This window comes from Geotrypetes seraphini, chromosome 4 (genome assembly GCF_902459505.1).
Source record: "Geotrypetes seraphini chromosome 4, aGeoSer1.1, whole genome shotgun sequence".
In the NCBI taxonomy this organism is placed as follows: Eukaryota; Metazoa; Chordata; class Amphibia; order Gymnophiona; family Dermophiidae; genus Geotrypetes; species Geotrypetes seraphini.
The window spans coordinates 257,022,942-257,044,992 of NC_047087.1; the positions used below are offsets into that span (position 1 = coordinate 257,022,942).

At 48.4% G+C, this 22,051-nt stretch overlaps 1 protein-coding gene across 5 annotated transcripts in view; it reads left to right on the forward strand.

Annotated features, from left to right (window-relative positions):
• Positions 1–22,051, forward strand: part of KIF20B (kinesin family member 20B) — a 237,092-nt gene that overhangs the window by 103,718 nt on the left and 111,323 nt on the right. For all 5 annotated transcript variants that reach the window (XM_033943513.1, XM_033943516.1, XM_033943517.1 and 2 more), the window contains exons 15-16: positions 5,094–5,259; positions 14,599–14,806. In XM_033943513.1, the coding sequence (XP_033799404.1) occupies positions 5,094–5,259; positions 14,599–14,806 (374 nt within the window). The remainder of the gene's footprint in view (positions 1–5,093; positions 5,260–14,598; positions 14,807–22,051) is intronic.

Sequence of the window (22,051 nt, forward strand, 5' to 3'; positions counted from 1 at the left end):
AGGGATGGTAAGCAGGGACAGTGCTGAGCTCAAAAACCACTTGTGCTAATAAGTACCACCAGAGATCAGCTTGTCAACTGCAGACTGCAGTCTGCTTCTTCTCTATGCAGGCAGAGCTATATGACAATTGAAAGCTCCAAGCACTGAAAACACCGAATATAGGTTGAAAACATTGAATAAAATAAGACAAGAGGAGACCAGAGCAGAAACTCCTTTCGGCTCGAATGCAGAAGGGAAAAACTGCAGGTGGATTAGAACACCCAGTAAAGTAGGATGATCACTAAAAATATCCAGAGTGGATTTTTTCTGCATATGGGTAATGGGAGATAACCCGCTTGTCCAGAATGACATATCATTTTCTCAAATATGACAATTTCTAAAGGAAGTCTTTAAGAAATATGATGAAATCAAAACATTTACCAACCTGAAGATCCTACCTGTTCAAAAATGTTCCTTTTGTCATCTTAATCAAAGCACTTCTTATGATGTTCATTTGGGCCACTGGGCCTTGCATTTCTTTGTTGCAGTGTTTGCATTTTGCATATATGCCTGCTCTACCTACAAGTAGAGGAACTTCATTAAAATATTCCCAAACTGGGTCGAAGATGGCCCTGAGTGTCTGGCGGTTAGAGAGATGCTTAGAACTCTACGGTTTTCCTTATTGTTGTGGATCTCCTTTTTGCTTGCCATAATGCCGAAGAGGAGAGGAAGGAACATTGCTGGAGCCTTGCAACATCTGGAGAATCCTCTTCGAACCATTGCGGATTTTCTGAGCGTTTTGCAGCGGGAGCAAATTGCGATGAGGAATCGCCTGCTGAAGCCGCCGGCAAGGAGTGACACCGTGGCAAATCTCCCTGGGCTAGACACTATGCTGAGTCCCAATGATAGAGTCCTGTCTCCTCAGCCACAGGGAGCCAGCTCACCATGTGAAAGAAGTCTGTCTGAAGAGGCAGGACTCCCTACACCAGAGGCTAATACAACTATGGACCTGGCACCAGAACCTGCGAAGGACTTATTTAGTCCTGAGGGGAATTTACCGACTGGAACATCGTTGGAGCCAGAGGACCAAGGCAATCATGTAGGAAGGCTAGAGGTGAGAATTCTACAACGATTCTTAAAAGTTTTTATTTGTTGCAAAACCCACTGAAGTAACTTTAGACTCATTAGCTAGATTCACTAAGCAAACTGATCATGTACCAATTGGTTTGCTAGCCCTTTGCGACCCGATTTCCCTCCATCCCGATTCATTAACGTCTGTAGCAATCCGATCCCAATCCTCCCATGCAAATTAGTAAAACCCCATGCAAAATAGCCAAGTGATTGATTCACTAACAATTACTTGGTTATTTTGAATCGGGTTTTACTATGGCAAACCTGACTGCTAACTGAGTTACCGACAGGTCTGCAGGTTTTTTGACAGTCCTGCTTGTCTTTTATTCATTTTTTTCCCATGGCACAGATATTATACCAGGACAAGCAGGCAGCCTATTTTCACATATGGGTGATGTCACCGATGGAGCCCAGATGCGGAAGCCTCGCAAGCAGACTTGCTTGTAGAAACTAGAAGTTTAGAGTCGACTGCACCACGCATGCGCGTTCCCGCCCAGCATAGGGTGCGTCTCCTCATTTGTCAGTTTTCCGTGGAGCCGAGAAGTCCGTCTTTGACTCTCTGCGTTTAACTTTTCACTTCGTGCCTTCTCTACACCGTGGTTTGTGTTTTTTTCTTCACGAATCACTGTTCGTTCGTTCTTTCTTGTATTTCCAGTTTAAAAAAAAAATTTTTAGTTCTTCTGTTCGGCTGCCGGGGCAGGCCGCTCGGCCGCAGCCCAGGAGCTTCGACCTTGCAGTGGCTATTTTTCCTTCTATGTCCCGGCCAGCGACAGGCTTCAAGAAGTGTAGCCAGTGTCAACGTTCGATTTCTCTCATGAACCCTCAAGTGCCTTGGGCCACAACATCATCCGAAGTCGTGCAAATGCTGTGCTACTCTTCAACCTCGAGCCCTTAAACGTCGTCAACTTTCGGTGGAGAAGCTCTTCCAGATGGATTCATCCACATCTTCAACTTTGAAGCCCACTTTGGTCTCACCTTTGACTGAGGGCCCTCCTGCCTCCACCGCTTGACTTCGAGCCTCATCTGCTTGCGAGGCTTCCGCATCTGGGCTCCGTTGGTGATGTCACCCATATGTGAGAATAGCTGCATGCTATCCCTGGATAACACCTGTTACTGTAAGTAAATGTGCTTTTTGCGTGTATTACACAAGCAAAATATCTGCCCCATAAAAAAAAAAGAAAAGACAGGCAGACCTGTCAAAAAAACATCTGAAAGCCCTTCCCGACGACCACAAATAGCAGGAGGGATGCCAACTTCCTCCTGCCACCACCTGACGCTGCCCTCCCTGCCCATGCAAATATGGCAGGAGGGATGCCAACTGCCACCAACCGACTCGCCCATCCCCTTGACCGGCAGGGCCCACCCCTGGCCCGGCCCAAAATCCGCCCGTATCTAAAAGTTGGAAGCAGGAGGGGTGCTCAGTCCCTCCTGCTCCGTAGGCCTCTCTCCCACCCCCGACCAGATCGTCCGGCCCACCCCTGGACTGGCACTCCCCCTTCCTCCAATTTGGGAGCAGGAAGGTGCTCAATCCCTCCTCCTCCAGATTCCAGCGACGTGTCTGCCTGGGCCTTAGGCCCCGCCCCAATGCATCATGTGAAGCACAGGGAAGAGCAGTGTTCCCTCTAAGCGGGCGGGTGTTGTGAGCAAACTTTTTTCACTGTGAGCTAAAAATATCGGGCGCCAGCAAGTTATGAGCCAAATAAATATGTTGCTTTCTACCACAGAACTTCCTTACGTTTGTATGGAATCTATCCCCTTTCAACTTTAGAGAGTGCCCTCTCGTTCTCCCTGCCTTAGCTACTAAGTCTATTCCCTTCAGTACCTTGAATGTTTCTATCATGTCCCCTCTCAATCTCCTCTGCTCAAGGGAGAAGAGGCCCAGTTTCTCTAATCTTTCGCTGTACGGCAACTCCTCCAGCCCCTTAACCATTTTAGTTGCTCTTCTCTGGATCCTTTCGAGTAGTACCGTGTCCTTCTTAAAGTACCAGTGCTGGACGCAGTACTCCAGGTGAGGGCGTACCATGGCCCGGTACAGCAGCATGATAACCTTCTCTGTCTCTTCAGTCCAGCATCTGCCCCTTCCATTCACTGTCTGTCTTTCCCTGCCATCTCTCCTCCTGCCCCCCCCACCCCCCAATTTGGTCTAGCATCCATCATCTTCCTTCTGTTCCCCTCATGGTCTGGCATCTCTATCCTTCCCTCCCCCCTGTGGTTTTTAGCATATCTCTCTTCTCATTTCCTCCACTCAGATCTGATCATTCTCTGCTCTCTCTTCCCTTTTCTTCTCTGGTCTTCCTTCTCTATTTTCTGCCTCCATCTAAATTAAATTCTTTCTTACTATTTAGTCCCGTTTCCCTCTTTTCACTGTGTCTACACACAGCTTGTCACCCCTTTCCCTCACCCCTCCATTATCTTACTATATTCTTCCCCCTTTATTTATCTCCTCCTTCCATCCAGTATGTGTTCTTTCCCCACTTCCATTCAGCATCTGCTCTCCCTTCTCAACTGACATCCATCTGCCTTCTGCTCTCTCTCCCTTCTTCTCACTTCCATCATCTGTCCCCTTCTCTCTCTCTCTCATCTCCTCCATTCCATCATCTGCCCCTTCTCTCTCTCTCTCTCTCTCCCCCCCCCCAACTTCCATCATCTGCCCCCCTTCCCCTCACCTTTGTGGGTCACTTTCTTTCCCCTGAGGGTGGCTCATGTCACAGGGGAAGCTTTGGCCGAGCAGAACCGCTTGATTGACAGTGGAACTTACTTGATTGATGTCGATGCTGGGGCCCGTTGCCGTTTGAAGGAAAAAAAAAAAGGTGGAAAAAAGGAACCTGTAAAGGCGAGAGGAAGGGAAACCTCCAGGACAGCTGCTTTTTGCCCTCCTTCAGCGGCCCAAGAGTTCAGACCAGCAGCGGCAGCTGTGTATGCTTTTAACTTCGGCACAGAGCTGCCCCTAATCAATAGTTTAGCGCGGTTTCATGAGGCAGCCTCGGGGCCTTTGATAGCCGGCCCGCTTCGATGATGCGATGTGGGCCGGCCTAGCAAAGGCCCCGAGGCTGCCTTATGAAACCGCGCTAAACTATTGATTAGGGGCAGCTCTGTGCCGAAGTTAAAAGCATACACAGCTGCCGCTGCTGGTCTGGAGGTGCGGAGACAAGGCAGGAGGCAAACGCGGTGGAAGGCAGGAGTCCCGGCGAAGGCAGGAGTCCCGGCACAGCGACTGCAACAGGAAGTTGCAAGTCAGCTGACGCCGGCCTTTCGTTGCGGCGGGGACCGAATCCTTCGCGGACCGGCAAGATTTTGTTTGCGGACCGGCGGTTGAAGAACTGTGCTCTACACTGTGTGCGCTGTGACGAGAAACTTGTGCGCTGCGAGGTAATATTTTGTGCGCCAGCGCACCCCAGCGCAGCTTAGCGGGAACACTGGGGAAGAGCCTAAGGCCCTGATATTTTCAGGCACCTTGGGCTTCTCCCCCCGCTTGGGAGGGGTCTGAGGCGCCTGAGCCAGTCAGATATTCAGTGATTTATTTACCTGAGGGCTTATACTCACCTGGGGGCTTTGATAACCCTATTTTTATGCTATACTATTTTTATGCTCTTCAATTTCATAACCAAATTTTTGTGATGAGAGGTGACACTCCTTTTTAAAAATATACATACTTTTTAACAAAAACAAACACCACTCCCAATGTCTATTCTATGTATTAACTTGAGTAGCTCGGATTTGTACTTAGAACAAATGAATAATTCTGATTTTAAGTGGAAAATTTTTTTAAAAGTTGATTTTTTTTTTTTTTAAGAATGTTCTTAGCAATCTGACTTCATAAAGACCTCAAGCTTAAATCTCATGTTTCTCTAAATAATATAAGGCTATATAAGAACTCATAATCTAATTTGAAATTGTGTAATATTAATATATATTTATGATTTGAATGAGTAAGAAAATATCAAAATTATAATACCCAGAATACTTATTATTTTTCAACATAGTGAATATCTTGAGAGAGAACGAGAGTTGTTTGAAGATAGATGTGACGAACGTGTTCAGATCTTCAAGAATTTAGTGACTGAATGCACTAAAGAGGGTGACACCGTAGAGGAAGAAGTAGATTCAGAATCTTTCTCAACACAACTATCAACCAAAGTGCCTCTCATGGTAAGTGATGCATTTTTGTTTGTCTTGATGGTATTTGTTGTTTCTTTAGTTTTCAGGAGCTGAAATTTCACATTCTTTAGCACTCTCCAGACCAGTAGAGGTTAACTTTACGAATGGGTATATATCTAATCATGACCAGCAGGTGGAGACTGAAAACAAAACTTTGAGACAGTATATACTATCCTCCCTTCTCTATTTCCCTCAGTCTTCAGCAGGTGTTGAGTGATCTGTACCCATCTCCCTTGGTAGGGCTGTTGGAATTTGTTTAAGGGGTCTGTAGTCCCTGTTTTTAGCCGGACGGAGCTTGGGCGGACCCTGTTTGGGGGTTCGTCCGACCTCGGGGGTGTCAAACCCGGCGGGTCTCGAGCGGGGTCCCTCCCCCCACTTCCTCCACCTCCCCATATTTTTTTAGAGGAGCCTCAGCAGTAAGCCTTGCCCCCTAAATCAAGCAAGGCATATTGCTTCGAGAGCCTGTGGAGTCTGTTCTGTAAAAAAAAAAAAAAAATCCTGAGGTAGTGCTGGTCTGGAGGGTTGTTTCCCTTTAAGAAAACTGTATTTTACTGTATTTTTTCAACTAACCGGCACTTTTTTATAGCTAGGTCACGTATGGAGCAATGAGCACTTCTAAAGGGAAAAAGTGCTCATTGTGCTCCAGACGCGAGGCACTCGCGGCCGGCCTGTGCAAGCGGTGTTCAGGCCGGTGCGGTGGAGGAGCTCCGTCGGCAGCGGCTGCAGGCGCCCAGAGCTCCCCGCCGAAGGTGCCTCGCGAGTCGGCAGAGAGCAGTGGGGAAGCCCGGTCTTCACCATCCGCCTCCGGAGGGATTCCCCGGACCGCCGACGGTCGGGTTTTTGGGGATTCCCTCTCAGCTGATTTTTTGACAGCTGATGCCGGCTTGCCTGCTTTAGCGGCTGAGACTGTTCAGGTCTCTCAGCCGCTGCAGGCTATGGAGGGAGCTGTTTTGGCGGGAAAGACGCCATCTTCTCACTCTGGCCCCTCCATCTTGTCTTCCACCTCAGGTGACCTTCCCCCTGTTTTGGAAAAGCAGGGGCAGGTTTCTGCTGGGTCCCCTGCTGTGGCAGGGAGTCCCTTGGGACCCTCGGGGGGTTTTTCCCCTGATTTATTTTTTTCTTTGTGCCGAGCCTATTTTCAGGCGGCTGGGGGTCCCGGTTGCGCGCAGGGGGTTTCGGGGGGTGGGGGTTCCTCCGCGCTCCCTGCGGCTTTGCCTCTCTCGTCGGTTGTGGCGTCCCCTCCTCCGCAGCCCTCGTCCAAGCGCCCGCGGGTGTCGTGGGACGAGGATTTATGGTCGGAGGAGCGTGTCGGTCTGGATGAGGACCTAGATTTTTCGGAGGAGTTCCAGGACCCTCTTGAGGGGACGGCCGCTGGCGGCGGGTTGTCGGGTTTCCCGTCTTCCGTCGACGAGGCGTCGGTGGTGCGCCTTTTTCAGAGAGATGAGCTGCCGGACCTGATTCAACAGGTTTCTTCGGTGTTGCGTTTTGAAGATGCGCCGCCGGAGACTCCGCGGGTGGGGGACCCTCTTCTACGGGGGATCCGTTCCGTTTCCCGCTCTTTTCCTATGCATCAGGATATTCGGGATATTATCCTGGAACAGTGGAAAACGCCGGAGGCGCCGTTTCGTTTGGCGCGTAGCATGGCTCGTTTGTATCCCATCCCAGAGGGGGATCGGGCTACTTTAGTGTCGCCAGTTGTAGACGCGGTGGTCTCGGCGATTTCTAAGCGGCATACCGTGCCTGTTGAAGGCGGGTCTGCCTTGCGGGACTCTGCGGAGCGCAAATTGGAGAATATACTTAAGCTCAATTTTCAGGTCTCGGCTTTTGGGGTCCAGGCGGCTATCTGTGGGGGGCTGGTTGCTCGCGCCGTTTTTCGGTGGGCTGAGCGCGTCCTGGATCGGGAGTCTGATGACTGGTCTCTGGTGGATCAGGAGGTGGCTAAGATTGAGATGGCGGCCTCGTTCCTCTCTGATGCTCTTTATGACTTAGTGCGGATCTCGGCTAAGTCTATGGCCTTTGGAGTGGCCGCGCGGCGTATATTATGGCTGCGCGCTTGGGCGGCGGATGCTGCGTCCAAAGCTAAACTTACTAAATTTCCCTTTCGGGGGTCTTTTTTGTTCGGGGAGGAATTGGATAAGTTGATTCAGACTCTGACGGACTCTAAGGTTCCCCGTCTGCCTGAGGACCGTGCCCGTCCTGCGTCTCGGGGTGGCGCGGCCCGGGGGCGTTTGCGGGAATTTCGCAAGTATCGCCCTGGGCGTGGGGCTGCTTCTTTCCCGGCTCCGGGTTTTTCCAGGGGTCGGTTCTTTCAGCGCATGCAGCCCTTTCGGGGGGCCCGTCGGGGGGCAGGGAATCCCTCCGCCGGCTCCCCCGCTTCCCGTCCTGCGCAATGACTCCTTGCCGGCGCCCCCTTTGGTTCCGGTGGGGGCCCGGCTGCGCGAATTTTTCCCCCAGTGGGCCAAGATCACATCCGATCAGTGGGTCCTGGAGGTGGTGCGGGACGGTTATGCTCTGGAGTTCGCCCGCTCTCTGCCGGACCTTTTCCTCGCTTCTCCATGTCAGTCTCCAGGGAAGACGCAGGCTTTTCGCCAGACACTGCAGCGCTTGCTGGATCTCAAGGCAGTGGTGCCGGTGCCCCCTCCGGAGTGGGGCACCGGCAGGTACTCCATTTACTTTGTAGTGCCCAAGAAGGAGGGGACCTTTCGGCCCATCCTGGATTTGAAAGGGGTCAACAGGGCTCTCAGGATTCCTTCTTTCCGCATGGAAACTCTGCGGTCGGTCATTCTGGCGGTTCAGCCGGGGGAGTTCCTCACTTCTCTCGATCTGACGGAGGCCTACTTGCATGTTCCCATTCGGGTCTCTCATCAGCGCTTCCTGCGCTTTGCGATCTTGGGGCGGCACTATCAGTTCTGTGCGCTTCCCTTTGGTCTGGCCACAGCTCCCCGGACGTTCACCAAGGTGATGGTGGTCGTCGCGGCAGCCCTGCGGTCGGAGGGCATCCTGGTTCACCCCTACCTAGACGACTGGTTGATTCGGGCAAAGTCGTTGCAGGAGAGCTCCCGGGTTACGGCTCGGGTGGTGGAGTTTCTCCGGTCGCTGGGCTAGGTGGTCAACCTTTCCAAGAGTCGGTTGGTCCCGGCTCAGCGCCTGGAGTACCTTGGGGTTCTGTTCGACACCTGCTTGGGGAGGGTCTTCCTCCCAGAGGCCCGGGTGAGCAAGTTGCAATCGCAGATTCGTCTGCTTTTGGCGTCCCGGTGTCCTCGGGCGCGAGATTTCCTCCAGGTCTTGGGGTCGATGGCGGCGTCCCTGGACGTGGTGAGGTGGGCGCGGGCCCACATGCGTCCTCTTCAGTATGCTCTGCTCCGGAGGTGGTCTCCCCAGAGGCAAGATTTGGATGTTCCGGTGCCCCTGCGGGGGTTGGCGCGCTGCAGTCTGCGCTGGTGGCTCCGGACCCCTCACCTGGTTCAGGGGGTGGGTCTGGATCTCCCGCAGTGGACGGTGCTCCTGACGGATGCGAGTCTCCTGGGTTGGGGGGCTCAGTGTTTGGGTCACTCAGCGCAGGGCACCTGGTCCGCGGAGGAGGCCGCCTGGTCGATCAACGTGTTGGAGACCAGAGCGGTCCGTCTGGCGCTGTTGGCTTTCCACTCCCTTTTGCTGGGCAAGTCGGTCAGAGTACTGTCGGACAATGCCACGGCGGTGGCTTATGTCAATCGTCAGGGGAGCACCAAGAGCACTCAGGTGGCGCAGGAGGCGGCTCTGCTCATGGTTTGGGCGGAGTCCCATCTGCTGGACCTCTCGGCCTCTCATATAGCCGGGGTAGAAAATGTTCAGGCAGTCTTCCTCAGTCGTCACTTCCTAGATCCAGGAGAGTGGTGTCTCGGCGCCGGGGCGTTTCAGTTGATAGTGCAGGCTTGGGGGCAGCCTCTGATGGACCTGATGGCCACGGGTGGCAACGCCAAAGTGCCCCGCTTCTTCAGTCGTCGCAGGGACGGTCTGGCCGAGGGTCTGGATGCTCTGGTCCAGCCGTGGCCAACGGAGGGGCTGTTGTATGTGTTCCCTCCTTGGCCGCTGGTGGGCAGAGTGATTCTTCGCATTGTTCACCATCCGGGTTTGGTGGTGCTGGTGGCTCCGGATTGGCCTCGACGTCCGTGGTATGCGGACCTGGTGAGGCACCTGATGGCGGATCCTCTTCCTCTGCCTCTCTCGGCCGACCTTCTGATGCAGGGTCCCATTCCCATGTTCGACCCGTCTCCCTTCTGTCTTACGGCGTGGCTCTTGAAAGGGGTCGCCTTAGGAAGAAGGGATATTCAGACAAGGTGATCTCTACACTGTTGGGGTCCCGGAGGCTTTCTACCTCTCGGGCTTATGTGCGGGTTTGGTGTCTCTTTGAGGAATGGTGTCGGGCGCGGGGAGTGACCTCTTTTCGCACTTCTCTGCCTAACATTCTAGAATTCTTGCAGGATGGCCTGGATAGAGGCCTGGCTTGGTCTTCTCTCCGGGTTCATCTTGCGGCCCTGTCGGCCTTTCGAGGGTTGGTGTCAGGTCAGCGTTTATCGGCTCTTCCTGATGTAATTCGGTTTCTACGGGCGGCCAAGTTGCTTAGGCCTCCCCTTCGGCCCTCGGTTCCCTCTTGGGATCTTAATCTGGTTCTTTCTGTTTTGGTGCGCCCGCCTTTCGAGCCCTTGGGCGCCTGTTCTTTGAAGGACCTTACTTTGAAGTAGAGAGTTGCGCAGTGACAGAAATCCCACCCGTCCCCACCCGTCCCCGTGAGGAATCCCTCCGTCCCCACCCGTCCCCGTGAGGAATCCCCTCCGTCCCCACCCGTCCCCGCGAGGAATCCCCTCCGTCCCCGCCCGTCCATATAAACTTCAGAAATAGTTATTTCATTTAATTATGCTACTGAATTAAAGGCTCTGGTAGAAACCCATTTACAAATAAGCAAAAAGACTTTATTAATTTGAAAATATTAATTGGGAAGAATACATACTTTGCAAATGGGTTTCTACCAGAGCCTCTAATGTTTATAAATTTTTATCAACACAACTAATATACTACTTTATCCTAAAGCAAAATAAAAAAAAAGAAATATAATTCTTTTCCTACCTTTGTTGCCTGGTTTCTGCTTTCCTCATGTTCTCATTCAATTCCTTCCATCCACTGTCTCTCTTCCTTCTGCATCTTCCATTTGCTCTGTTACTGTGCCTCTCCCTTTCTTCCCCCTTCCAAATTGGTCTGGCACCCATCTTCTTCTCTCCACTCCCCCCATAGTCTGGCATCTGTCTTCTTCCCTGCCAGCGTCTTCTCCCTACTCTCTCTTCCCCATTTCCTTTCAGCGTCCTTCCCCCCCATCTTCCCCATGTCCTGTCAGCGTCCTTCTCCCCCCTCTGTCTTCCACATGTGCTTTCAGTGTCCTTCTCCCCCCTCTGCTTCCCCATATCCTTTCAGCGTCCTTCTCCCTCTCTGTCTTCCCCATGGCCTTTCAGCGTCCTTCTCCACCCCCCCGTCTTCCCCATGTCCTTTCAGCGTCCTTCTCCACCCCTTTGTCTTCCCCATGTGCTTTCAGCATCCTTCTCCCCCCTCTGTCTTCCACAAGTGCTTTCAGAGTCCTTCCCCCCCGCCCTTCCCATGGCCTTTCAGCGTCCTTCTCCACCCCTTTGTCTTCCCCATGTCCTTTCAGCGTCCTTCTCCACCCCTTTGTCTTCCCCATGTCCTTTCAGCGTCCTTCTCCACCCCTTTGTCTTCCCCATGTCCTTTCAGCGTCCTTCTCCACCCCTTTGTCTTCCCCATGTGCTTTCAGCATCCTTCTCCCCCCTCTGTTTTCCACAAGTGCTTTCAGAGTCCTTCCCCCCCCCCCGCCCTTCCCATGGCCTTTCAGCGTCCTTCTCCCTCCTCTGTCTTCAAGTGCTTTCAGAGTCCTTCCCCCCCTCCTCCCGTCTTCCCCATGGCCTTTCAGCGTCCTTCTCCCCACTCCTTCTCTACCGCCCCGGGTGCAGCACAGCCGGCCAGGTCCCCTTACTTTTGTGGCACTTCCCTGACCGACTGACAACAGCCCCGGTCCGACAAACCTCCCTGCCCTTAACTGCGAATCTAAATTACCTTATTACAGCTGCTGTAAGAAGATAATTTAGATTCGCGGCTACAGGGCAGGGAGGATTGTCGGACCGGGGCTGTTGTCGGTCGGTCGGGGAAGTGCCACAAAAGTAAGGGGACCTGGCCGGCTGTGCTGCAACAGGGGCGGGGTGTGGCGGGGCGGACCGCCCCCTCCCTTGGTAGCCACTCGAACCGCGAGGCTACTCTCCTCCTTACCTGCACTGCCTGAAGCACAGAGCCAAACGGAAGTCTTCCCGACGTCAGCGCTAACGTCGGAGGGAGGGAGGGCTTTGTTTAAGCCCTCCCTCCCCTCCGACGTCAGCGCTGACGTCGGGAAGACTTCCGTTCGGCTCTGTGCTGCAAGCAGAGAAGGTAGGGAGAAGAGTCGCGCGACTGAGTACATCCAGCCCCGCAGGAACCCCGCGACCCTAGGGGGCGTCCCCACGGGATCCCCGCGACCCTAGGGGGCGTCCCCACGGGATCCCCGCGACCCTAGGGGCTTCCCCACGGGATCCCCGTGACCCAAAGGGGGAACCCGCGGGATGCCCGCGGGTCCCGCGGGATTCCCGTCGTCCCCGTTCCCGTGCAGCTCTCTACTTTGAAGGCGGTCTTTTTGGTGGCCATTACTTCTGCTAGGCGTGTTTTTGAGCTGCAGGCTTTCTCTTGTAGGGCTCCCTTCTTGGAGTTTTCTAGGGAGCGGGTCGTCTTGCGGCCTGTTCCTTCCTTTCTGCCGAAGGTTGTTTCTCCTTTTCATGTCAATTAGTCGGTGGTTCTCCCGGTCTTGGGTGGTCGGGAGGGCTCTTCTGAGCAACGGCAGCTGCGCAAGTTGGATGTCGGTCTTCGCTCTTATGTGCAGCGGACCCAGGAATTCCGGAAGTCCGATCATCTCTTTGTCCTCCTGGCGGGTCCTCGTCGGGGAGCTGGCGCTTCTAAGGCTACTATTGCGCGCTGGATCAAGGAGACGATTGCTTCCGCTTATCTTCTGAAACAGCAGCCTGTTCCGGAGTTTCTCAAGGCTCATTCCACTCGGGGTCAGGCGGCTTCTTGGGCTGAGTCGTCGCTCGTGCCTCCAGTGGATATTTGTAAGGCTGCGGTTTGGTCCTCCTTGCATTCCTTTGTTCGTCATTATCGGGTTGATGTGCAGGCGCGTCGGGACGCGGTGTTCGGTGAGCGTGTACTGGTATCGGCCCTTCGGGGGTCCCGCCCGTGAGAGGGACTGCTTTGGTACGTCCCATTCGTAAAGTTAACCTCTACTGGTCTGGAGAGTGCTAAAGAAGGAGAAATTAGGTTCTTACCTGCTAATTTACTTTCTTTTAGCTTCTCCAGACCAGTAGAGGTCCCCACCCTGTCTGTTGTTGTTGTTGGGGCTGTTTCGCGGGCAGTTTTTGTTTTTTGCTGCGGGTTCTAGTATTTTTCTAGGGCCGGGGAGAATTAAAGAACAGCGGCTGTGGCTCGGCTGGCTTAGCTGGCGAGCTGTGGGGACATTTTCCTTCAGGTATTTCTCCTCTGCATTTTCCAACAGCATTTGGGTATGTTATTTGTTACTCCTGTTCGGAGTATTGTTTTTCTTCCTGTTTTCCAGTTCTTGGTTCTGCTTGGCTATTCGGCAGACTGAGGGAAATAGAGAAGGGAGGATAGTATATACTGTCCCAAAGTTTTGTTTTCAGTCTCCACCTGCTGGTCATGATTAGATATATACCCATTCGTAAAGTTAACCTCTACTGGTCTGGAGAAGCTAAAAGAAAGTAAATTAGCAGGTAAGAACCTAATTTCTCCTTTAGCAGCATGCACATGATTATTCATATAAACATAAGAATCCTTTAAAAAAATTGATTCTTCAGTTTTAGAATTTAATTTATCAACTACTGTTTTACTTCTGTGCCTGGGTTCATCCTCCTTTTGAGCCCTTCGGCTCCTGAACATTGAAGGACCTTACTCTAAAGGTGGTGTTCCTGGTGGCCATTATGTCAGCGAGATGTGTTTCTGAACTATAGGCTTTTTCTTGTAGGCATCCCTTCTTGGAGTTCTCCATGGAGTGGGTCGTGCTGCGGCTGGTACCCTCTTTTTTGCTGAAGGTGGTTTCGCCTTTTCATGTTGTCCTTCCGGTCTTGGGTATCTGGGAGGGCTCTTTGGAGCAGAGGCAGTTTTTTCAAATTGGATGTCTGTAGGGTCCTTCGTGCTTATGTTCAACAGACTCAGGAGTTCCATCAGTCGGATCGTCTTTTTGTCCTTTTAGTGGGTCCTTGTAAGGAGGACGGCACTTCCAAGGTTACAATTGTGCGTTGGATCAAGAAGGCTATCGCTTCGGATTTTTTCAAAGCTCATTCAACCCAGGGGCAGGCAGCTTCTTGGGCTGTCTTTTCTTGTTCTTCCAGTGGATATCTTTAAAGCTGTGGTTTGGTCTTCTCTCCATTCCTTTGTTCGCCACTACTAGGTGGACGTTCAGGCACGTCAGGACACGGTGTGCAGTGAGAGTGTTCTTGTGAAGACCCAGGGGTCCCACCCATGATGGGGACTGCTTTGGTATGTTCCATCTGTTCTGTGCCGGTCTGGAGGGACGTTAAAGAAGGAGAAATTAGGTTCTTACCTGCTAATTTTCTTTCTTTTAATCCCTTCAGACCTCACCCTGTCATTTTTATTCTTTGTCTTTTCGTGAAGAGTACGTTTTTTTTCTGTGGTATCTTTTTGTCTGGGTTGTTGGGGAGCTCAATAAGAGCAGCGGAGTTTGGTTCGTCTATCTTAGCTGGTGAGCTGTGGTGACATTTTTCTATATTCTTATTCTAATCAGTATCCAACACTGTTTTCCCTGTCCAATCTGGACAATTCCTTGATAATCTCCTTTTGGGAGTGAGTTTGGTGTTTTATAGTTCTTCAGTCCTTAGTTGGTTCCTGCTTGGATCAGACTGATTGTAGATGGGACTGCATTGCCCACTTGTTCTACAGCCAGAAGTCAATGTCTCAGTCTCCACCTGCTGGCAGTCTGGAGAACTAAAAGAGAGAAAATGAGCAGGTAAGAACCTAATTGCTCCTTACCAATTATTAAGATAGACTTGGGAAAATCCACTGCTTATTCATAGGAAAAGGAGCATGAAATCTGTTTTTTCTTTTTTGTAATCTTGCTAGGTACTTTTGACTTGGATTGGTCACTGTTGGAAATGAGACACAGGGCTTGATGGACCTTCAGTCTGTCCTATTATGGTGATGCTTATTTACTAATGTAAATCTGTGTTTGAATCCTAGAAGGAAGCTGGTGATCTACCCCTTGAAAACTTCATCGACTCTATGCAAAGTGACTTGACTGTCATAAAAAAGCAAGCAATGGAAGCTCAGCTACATATTTCATCTATTTCTGACTCACAAGAAGCTAATGCTGACTTTGATAAAAAATTAGCTCAAACTACTGATGAACTAGCTAAAATCAAAGAGGAATTAGCCAAGAAGACGCATGGTAAGTTTCTTCATGAATGGTTTTATAAGCAAACGCCAATAGTTTAACCGAATTGTATTATAACTACTACTACTATTTATTATTTCTGTAGCGCTACCAAATGTACGCAGCGCTGTACACAGTTAAAAAGAAGACAATCCCTGCTCGAAAGAGCTTACAATCTAAACAGACATGACAGACAAACAAACAAGATGTCATGGATACAGTTAAAGGGAACGGTTAATCTGCTGACTGGGTTGGTGGGCAGTGGGGAGTAGGGTTAAGGATTGAAGGCAATATCATAAAAAGTGGGGTTTCAGTCTACTTAGGTAAGGGAAGGGGCTTGACAAACAAACTAGAGTAGTTTATTCCAGGCAAAGTAGTTGGTCTCAAGAGTGGCAGCACCAATTGTTTTTGTTTAAACATTTATCTCATGCTTTTCTCCCAAGGCAAGTTACATTCTGGAAAATTAGATGTTTTTATAGTATTTTATAGTTGGCAATTAGTGAATATAAAACATTGTTAAAGTTGCATAGATACTTATAGGACAGCTTTGGTGTAGAAATTATAAAGTAAAATATTAAAAATGCAGAATTAATGAGGGCTACTTTAATAGGACTTGTGTGGGTATACATCAAAACCCCCTGACTCCCATAAAAGTAATAACCATGTTAGGATCATCTTGGGGGGTCTCCTTTCCTCTTTTATGTTCTAGAATGTTTTGTGCAAGAAGCTGCATCTAAAGGGTCCATAACATATTGAGTGATAGTCGATACCAGTTCCTGAAGAACTCTTTGAGTCCATTTAGTGAAGGCTAAGGTATATTCCTGAGTGGAATCTTGTGATTCCTTTTCAAGAACATCCGCAAAGCAACATCTTGGTCCTCTTTGTATTCTTTTTAAAGATGTCGCGGGCTAAGAAGCAGGCTGGCTTTGAGGCTGAAGTTTTCAGGGCAGGCCTGGTTTCTTCCCACTCATTTGCACTGGTTTAACAACATGGTAAGGAAGGTAAAACTTAGTCTTTCCTCTTTTCCTTGAATCCTACTAGACCAGTCTAAGGACCCATCCAAGGAAGCCAGGTGCTGTACTGCCATGTTGTCTTTTGAAAGAATTCCTTCTATGGAGTGAGTTCATTGTTTTGTTAAGAACATAAGAATAGCATTACTGTGTCAGACCAATGGGCAATCAAGCCCAGTAGCCCTTTCTCACGGTGGCCAATCCAGGTCACTAGTACCTGCCCAAAATCCAAGGAGTAGCAATATTCCATGCTACCGATCAAGGGCAAGCAGTGGCTTCCCCCATGTGTTTCTCAATAACAGACTATAGACTTTTCCTCCAAGAACTAGTCCAAACCTTTCTTAAAACTATCTGCTCTTACCACATCCTCTGGCAATGCATTCCAGAGCTTAACTATTCTCAGAAAAAAAAATTTCCTCTTATTGATTTTAAAAGTATTTCCCTGTAACTTCATCGAGTGTCCCCTAGTCTTTGTAATATTTAATAGAGTGAAAAATCGATCCACTTGTACCCATTCTACTCCACTCAGGATTTTGTAGACTTCAATCATATCTCCCCTCAGCCGTCTCTTCCAAGCTGAAGAGTCCTAACCGTTTTAGTCACCTAGAGTTCAACAAATAGGCAAAACACAGCCTGGCAAACATAAAGAAGTGGAGAAAAAAACCTCAGTTCAGCTTCATATGTTCAAAAACGGCCACTCCTTTATAGTCCTGTATTTTATTCCACAACGGGAGCTTAAACAAGTTCAAGTATTCAAAGCCAGAAATAAAAATCTCGATGACTTGAAAAGTAGGAAAATCACTTCTTTTATGACACACAATCCATTGTTGTAACCATAATATACAAGAGGATTTATCTGTTTCTTTGCTGAGTAATCTATTGCCAAAGTGCAGTCTGTCTGACATCCCAGTTCTCTGGAAACAGACGTCCACCGTAGACCCTTCGACTCTTTATTTAGTCTGGAGCAGGAGGACTTGTATGTTTGATTTATCTTCTTCACCCAAAATACAGATTGGGATAATTGAAATCACCCATTATTATACTGTTGCCCAATTCTCCAGCTTTCCTAATTTCTGAAAACATTTCTTCATCTGTCTGCTCATTTTGTCCCGGGGATGATAGTAAAACCCTACTTTTATATTCTTTCTCTTCACACATGAAATTTCTATCCATAAGGATTCCACACTGCTATCTATGTCATGCAGAATGTTCATTTTATTTGATTCAGTTCCCTCTTTAACATATAGAGCAATCCCTCCTCCAATTTGATATACTCTAATCTTTGCGAAATAATTTGTATCCAGGTAACACAGTGTCCCATTGATTGTCCTCCTTTTTTTTTTAAAAAAAAAATTTATTTATATTTTTCAATTTACAATTCAAGTATCACTTGTACAGAAAAATAAAGATAAGCCAATAAAGCACTAATATAAACATTTCTGCTCCCAAAACTTGTTACAAGAAAAATCATTATAGCTTAACTTCAACTCTAGTCCACTATATGGATCCAAGGCATACATAGCGGATAATTAAAGTAGTTTTAACAAACTAAGTTGTTATATAAAAGAAAATAGGCCCTTTAGGCAGAGACAGGTTAACAATAATCAATTATCCTCTTATTCCCCCTTAAACCTGAGGTGCTGTAGACAAAAATGTTGTCAACTGGCTTGGGTCAAAGAAAACATATTTTTTCATACGATATTGTATAACACATTTACAAGGGTGTCGAAGATAAAAAGTCGCCCCCAAAGCTATAACCCCTGATTTTAGAAGAAGAAATTCACGTCTCCTTTTTTGTGTTTCTCGAACCAGATCTGGAAAAATCAATATTTTAAGTCCCATAAATTTCTTAAGTCTATTTTTGAAGAAAAGCCTAAGCAACCAGTTTTTATCTGGTGCTAAGGCTACTGTAATCAACAGTGTCGCTGGAGTAACCATTTCTATATCAGAACGCTCCAATATTGCAGTAACATCTAACGGTTGCTGGTCCTTTTCTTGTAAGCGCTGCTGTTCTTCTCTTTTAATAGGTAGATAATAAGCCTGCGTAAGAGGTGGCAACATATCTTCAGAAATTTCCAATATTTCCATCATATAACATTTCACTGTGTCTCTCGGTGATATTGTTGCAATCCTCGGAAAGTTAATTAATCTGAGGTTATTATTTCTAGAGGAATTTTCTAAGGATTCCAGCTTCCTTCTCAAGTTAATATTATCTTTTATTAGTGTTTCTCTAATTTGTTTAGAAACTTTTAACTCCTGATGAATATTTTCTATGGAGCTTTTAGATTCATCAAATTCAACTTTTAAATTCCCCATTGTAACCTCTTGAAGTCTTTCTTCCAACTGGCTCAGTTGGGGTTTCACAGATTTTGCCAAATCTGCTACCAGATCCCAAAGAGAATCCAGGGTTACCTCTCTGGGTTTTTCAATATGAAATGCATTAATAAAATGAGAAGTCTCACCAGTTGAAGTTGATGTTCCTTCTTGAACAGCATTTCTCTGGTTCCAGATTACCCCTTCAGTTGTTGGGCTCTCAGTCTCTTCCAAACTCTCCTGAAAAGAAGAGTTAGTCTCCAGTCTCCCCTCTCTGATATCTGTGGCCTCCGGGGGAGAGCACTGCTCATGCTCCAACAGCACTTCCTCTCGTGGGGAGCTGGTAACCTGAGGGGGAGGTACTTTGACGTCGGGGCTTAATGTTGTTTCTAAGCCCAAGGAGTTCCGCTCCGGCGCGACTCCAGCGGGACCCCCGATGCCCGGGGTGTCTCCTGCATACGTCGGAGGATCTCCTCAATGTTGCCGAACACCGCTGCACCGGACTGCCGCGAGGCTCCAGCGGCACTGCGTCCTCTTCGTTTCGGCATGAAGAAGGGAGCAGGCGTCTCGGGCAGCGGATTAAAAGTTGTTAGAGGTAAGACTCTTCGGCGTGTTACTCAGCCGGTAGGGTCTGCGGCCATCTTGGATCTGTCCTCCTTACACCAGTTCTCCAAGATGCCTATTACCATATTTTTTGCTCCATAAGAGGCACCTGACCATAAGACGCACCTTAGATTTAGAGGAGGAAAACAAAACCCCCCCATTCTTAACCAATTTCTCCCTGCCAGGCTCTATAACCAACCTCACACTCCTTGCCAAGTTCTGCACCCAGTACCCCCTCCCTTCCAGGCTCTGTACCCTGTCCCCCCTCTGGTGGTCTAGTGGTAGGTTGGGAAAGAGCAGGCAGGCCTAATGGCAGGCAGGCAGGCCTAATGGCAGGCAGGTAGGGACGGGGCACAGGGCAGGCAAGCCCAATGGCTGGCAGGCAGGTAGGGACAAGGCAGGCCCGGCCTCTCCCTCTTCCCTCACTATTTTTAATTCAGCAGGGCAGCTCCCGGCCTCCCTAGTACCCCCACTCCCATTAAATTTTTAAAATTCTGGCGCTCTCCCTTGCTGGACGTGGCTGCCTGCCTGGTCCCCGCTGGTTCCTGTGAGCACTCACAGCTGACATAGCTGCCTCCAAGTCCTTTTCTTTTCCCTTGCGGCAGATCGGCGCACAAGGCTGCCCGCTTGGTCAAGCGCCGCTCAGTTCTCTTGGGAAATGACATGGGATCAGGCGGGCAGCCTTGTGCACCGCTCTGCCGGAAGGTAAAAGAAGAGGATTCGGAGGCAGCCATCAGTGCTCGCAGGAACTGGTGGAGACCAAGCAGGCAGCCGCATCCAGTGAAGGAGGGCACCAGAATTTTAAAAAGGTAAGGGGAGTTGGGTATTCGCTCCATAAGATGCACCCTTATTTCTACCCTGTTTTTGGGGGTGGAAAAAGTGCATCTTATGGAGCAGAAAATACAGTATGTCTATCTAATCATTCAGTGCTATATACTCTAACTCTCCTATTTTATTTTTTAGGCTTTTAGCATTTGTATAATAATAATAATAATAACTTTATTCTTTTATACCGCCGTAACCAAAAGTTCTAGTATACAGACACTTCAAATTGTGTTTTTTCCTTGCAACTACAGGCTACTGAGAAAACGGGGAAAATTTGAGTCTTTTACTTTGCCTTCCTCTTAAGCCCTCCTGGCTTTCTTTCACCATTATTGGAACCTCTCTACCGGGACTCCCTAAATATCCTGTTTCAATAGTATCCTCCAAGGATACCTCACACCGAACTATCCGCTCCTGGGCAACTGTCGGTGTCCCCCCACATCTCATTTTAAAAGCGGCTTTATCTCCTTTTTAAACATTAGTGTCAGCAGCCTGGTTCCATCCCGCTTAAGATGGAGTCCATCCTTTTGGAACAAGCTCACCATTTCTCAGAAGGTTGCCCAGTTCCTAACAAATCTAAATCCCTCATCCTTGTACCATCAACTCAATCGCACATTGAGACTTCAGAGCTCTACCTGCCTCTTGGGTCCTGCACGTGGAACTGGGAGCATTTCTGAACATGGTACCCTGGAGCAGGGCAGGATTAATTTGTTGAGGGCCCCTAGGCACACAAGTATACTGGGCCCCCTAGCCCTGCCCCGCTCACATCCCACCCATGCCCCTGCCCCGACCACATTTATTTACCTGTTTTCTTATTTAATTCTTTATTTCCACTTGTATTTTTTTTTTTTTCTTTTATTATAAAATTCAAAACAAATAACAAAGATTACCATACCAGTTCCAGTTTACAGTTTTAGTTCTATGCAAGCCCCAAACATCTCTGAACAAAACTCCCTTCCTTCCCTTCCCACCTACTTGCCCAGGACTTTAACTCTAAACTCTTTCCATACATATATAAAAGTGTTCAAATGCATTGTAAAGCAGTAATACTATCTGAAACATAAGTCTGTATTAATAACCAAGTTTGCAACTCCTCTCAACTGCCTCCCTCTTGTCGTCCAACTGTAACCCATATGTATGTATAAAAATACATACATATGGGTAACTACTAGTATGTTCTAATCCATGTATGTTAATTTGTAACAAAACAACAAGGCAAGCGGTCCACCAAAGAATCCAACATGGAACAAAAGAAGATCGGCAGCCAATAAGGTGATTCAAATCAAGTATATTCCCAGGAACCATGACTGATGCATTTCGCCAAACAAGGCTGGTCAATGCTAACAGAAAACCATGTCTTTCATACACACAGGGCACAGAACCACCCTCACCCAGTATGGAATAAGTAATCACAAACTAAACTCCCCCCCCCTTTTTTTTACAAAAGCACGGAAGAGGTTTTTAGCACTGGCTGATGGACTGAATGTTCTGTGCTGTTCTGACGATCATAGGAATTCTGTGACCATCGGAGCAGTGCAAAGCATTCAGCATGCTGCCTTGTGTTATAAATCGAATGAACGGTACAGTTGGTTCATAGACAACCCCGCGAAAGACAAAGGCGCGCGCCGACAACTGAGCGCAAGACGGAGGCGCGCGCCGAAGAAAATTACAGTTTTTAGGGGCTCAGACGGGGGGTTTTGTTGGGGAGCCCCCCCCCCCGTTTACTTAATAGAGATCGTACCGGCGTTGTGGGGGATTGGGGGGGTTGTAACCCTCCACATTTTACTGTAAACTTAACTTTTTCCCTAAAAACAGGGAAAAAGTGAAGTTTTCAATAAAATGTGGAGGGTTACAACCCCCCACAACACGGCGCGATCTCTATTAAGTAAAGTGCCACGCCCCCCCCCCCCCCCCCGTCATAGCCATAAAAACTGTAATTTTCTGTGGTGCGCGCCTCCGCGCTGTGCTCAATTGTCTGCATGCGCCTTTGTCCCGGCGCGCTTTTGACCTGACACCGTACAGTTCAGGGGTGAAGAAACTGGTGCATATCCCCCAGTACTGAACAAAATATAAAGATAGCAGATGTAAATTTGAAAAAAAGAGAAATAACAAATCACTTTACAAATTAACAAATTAAAAAAATAAAAATATAAAATGGAAAATAAGATACCATTTTATTGGACTAATACATTTTTTAATTAGCTTTCTAATAAGGCGGGAAGATTATTGGCAAATTATCTTAAAGCAAAAAAAAGAAGAACTAACATTAATGGGATAAAAGATGATAATGGTATAATAACCAATCAAACGGATATAATTTTAAAGCAATTTCTAAAATTTTATAAGGACCTGTATTCTTCCGAGCCTTATTTGGAGAGGCAAAAAGATGGTAAAAATTTTTTAGATTTAATTATTGGACCTAAGATTCCTGATCATATAAAACGGAGTTTAGATGAACCTATATCATTAAAAGAATTAGAAACAGCGTTGAGATCTCTTAGAGTTGGATCCG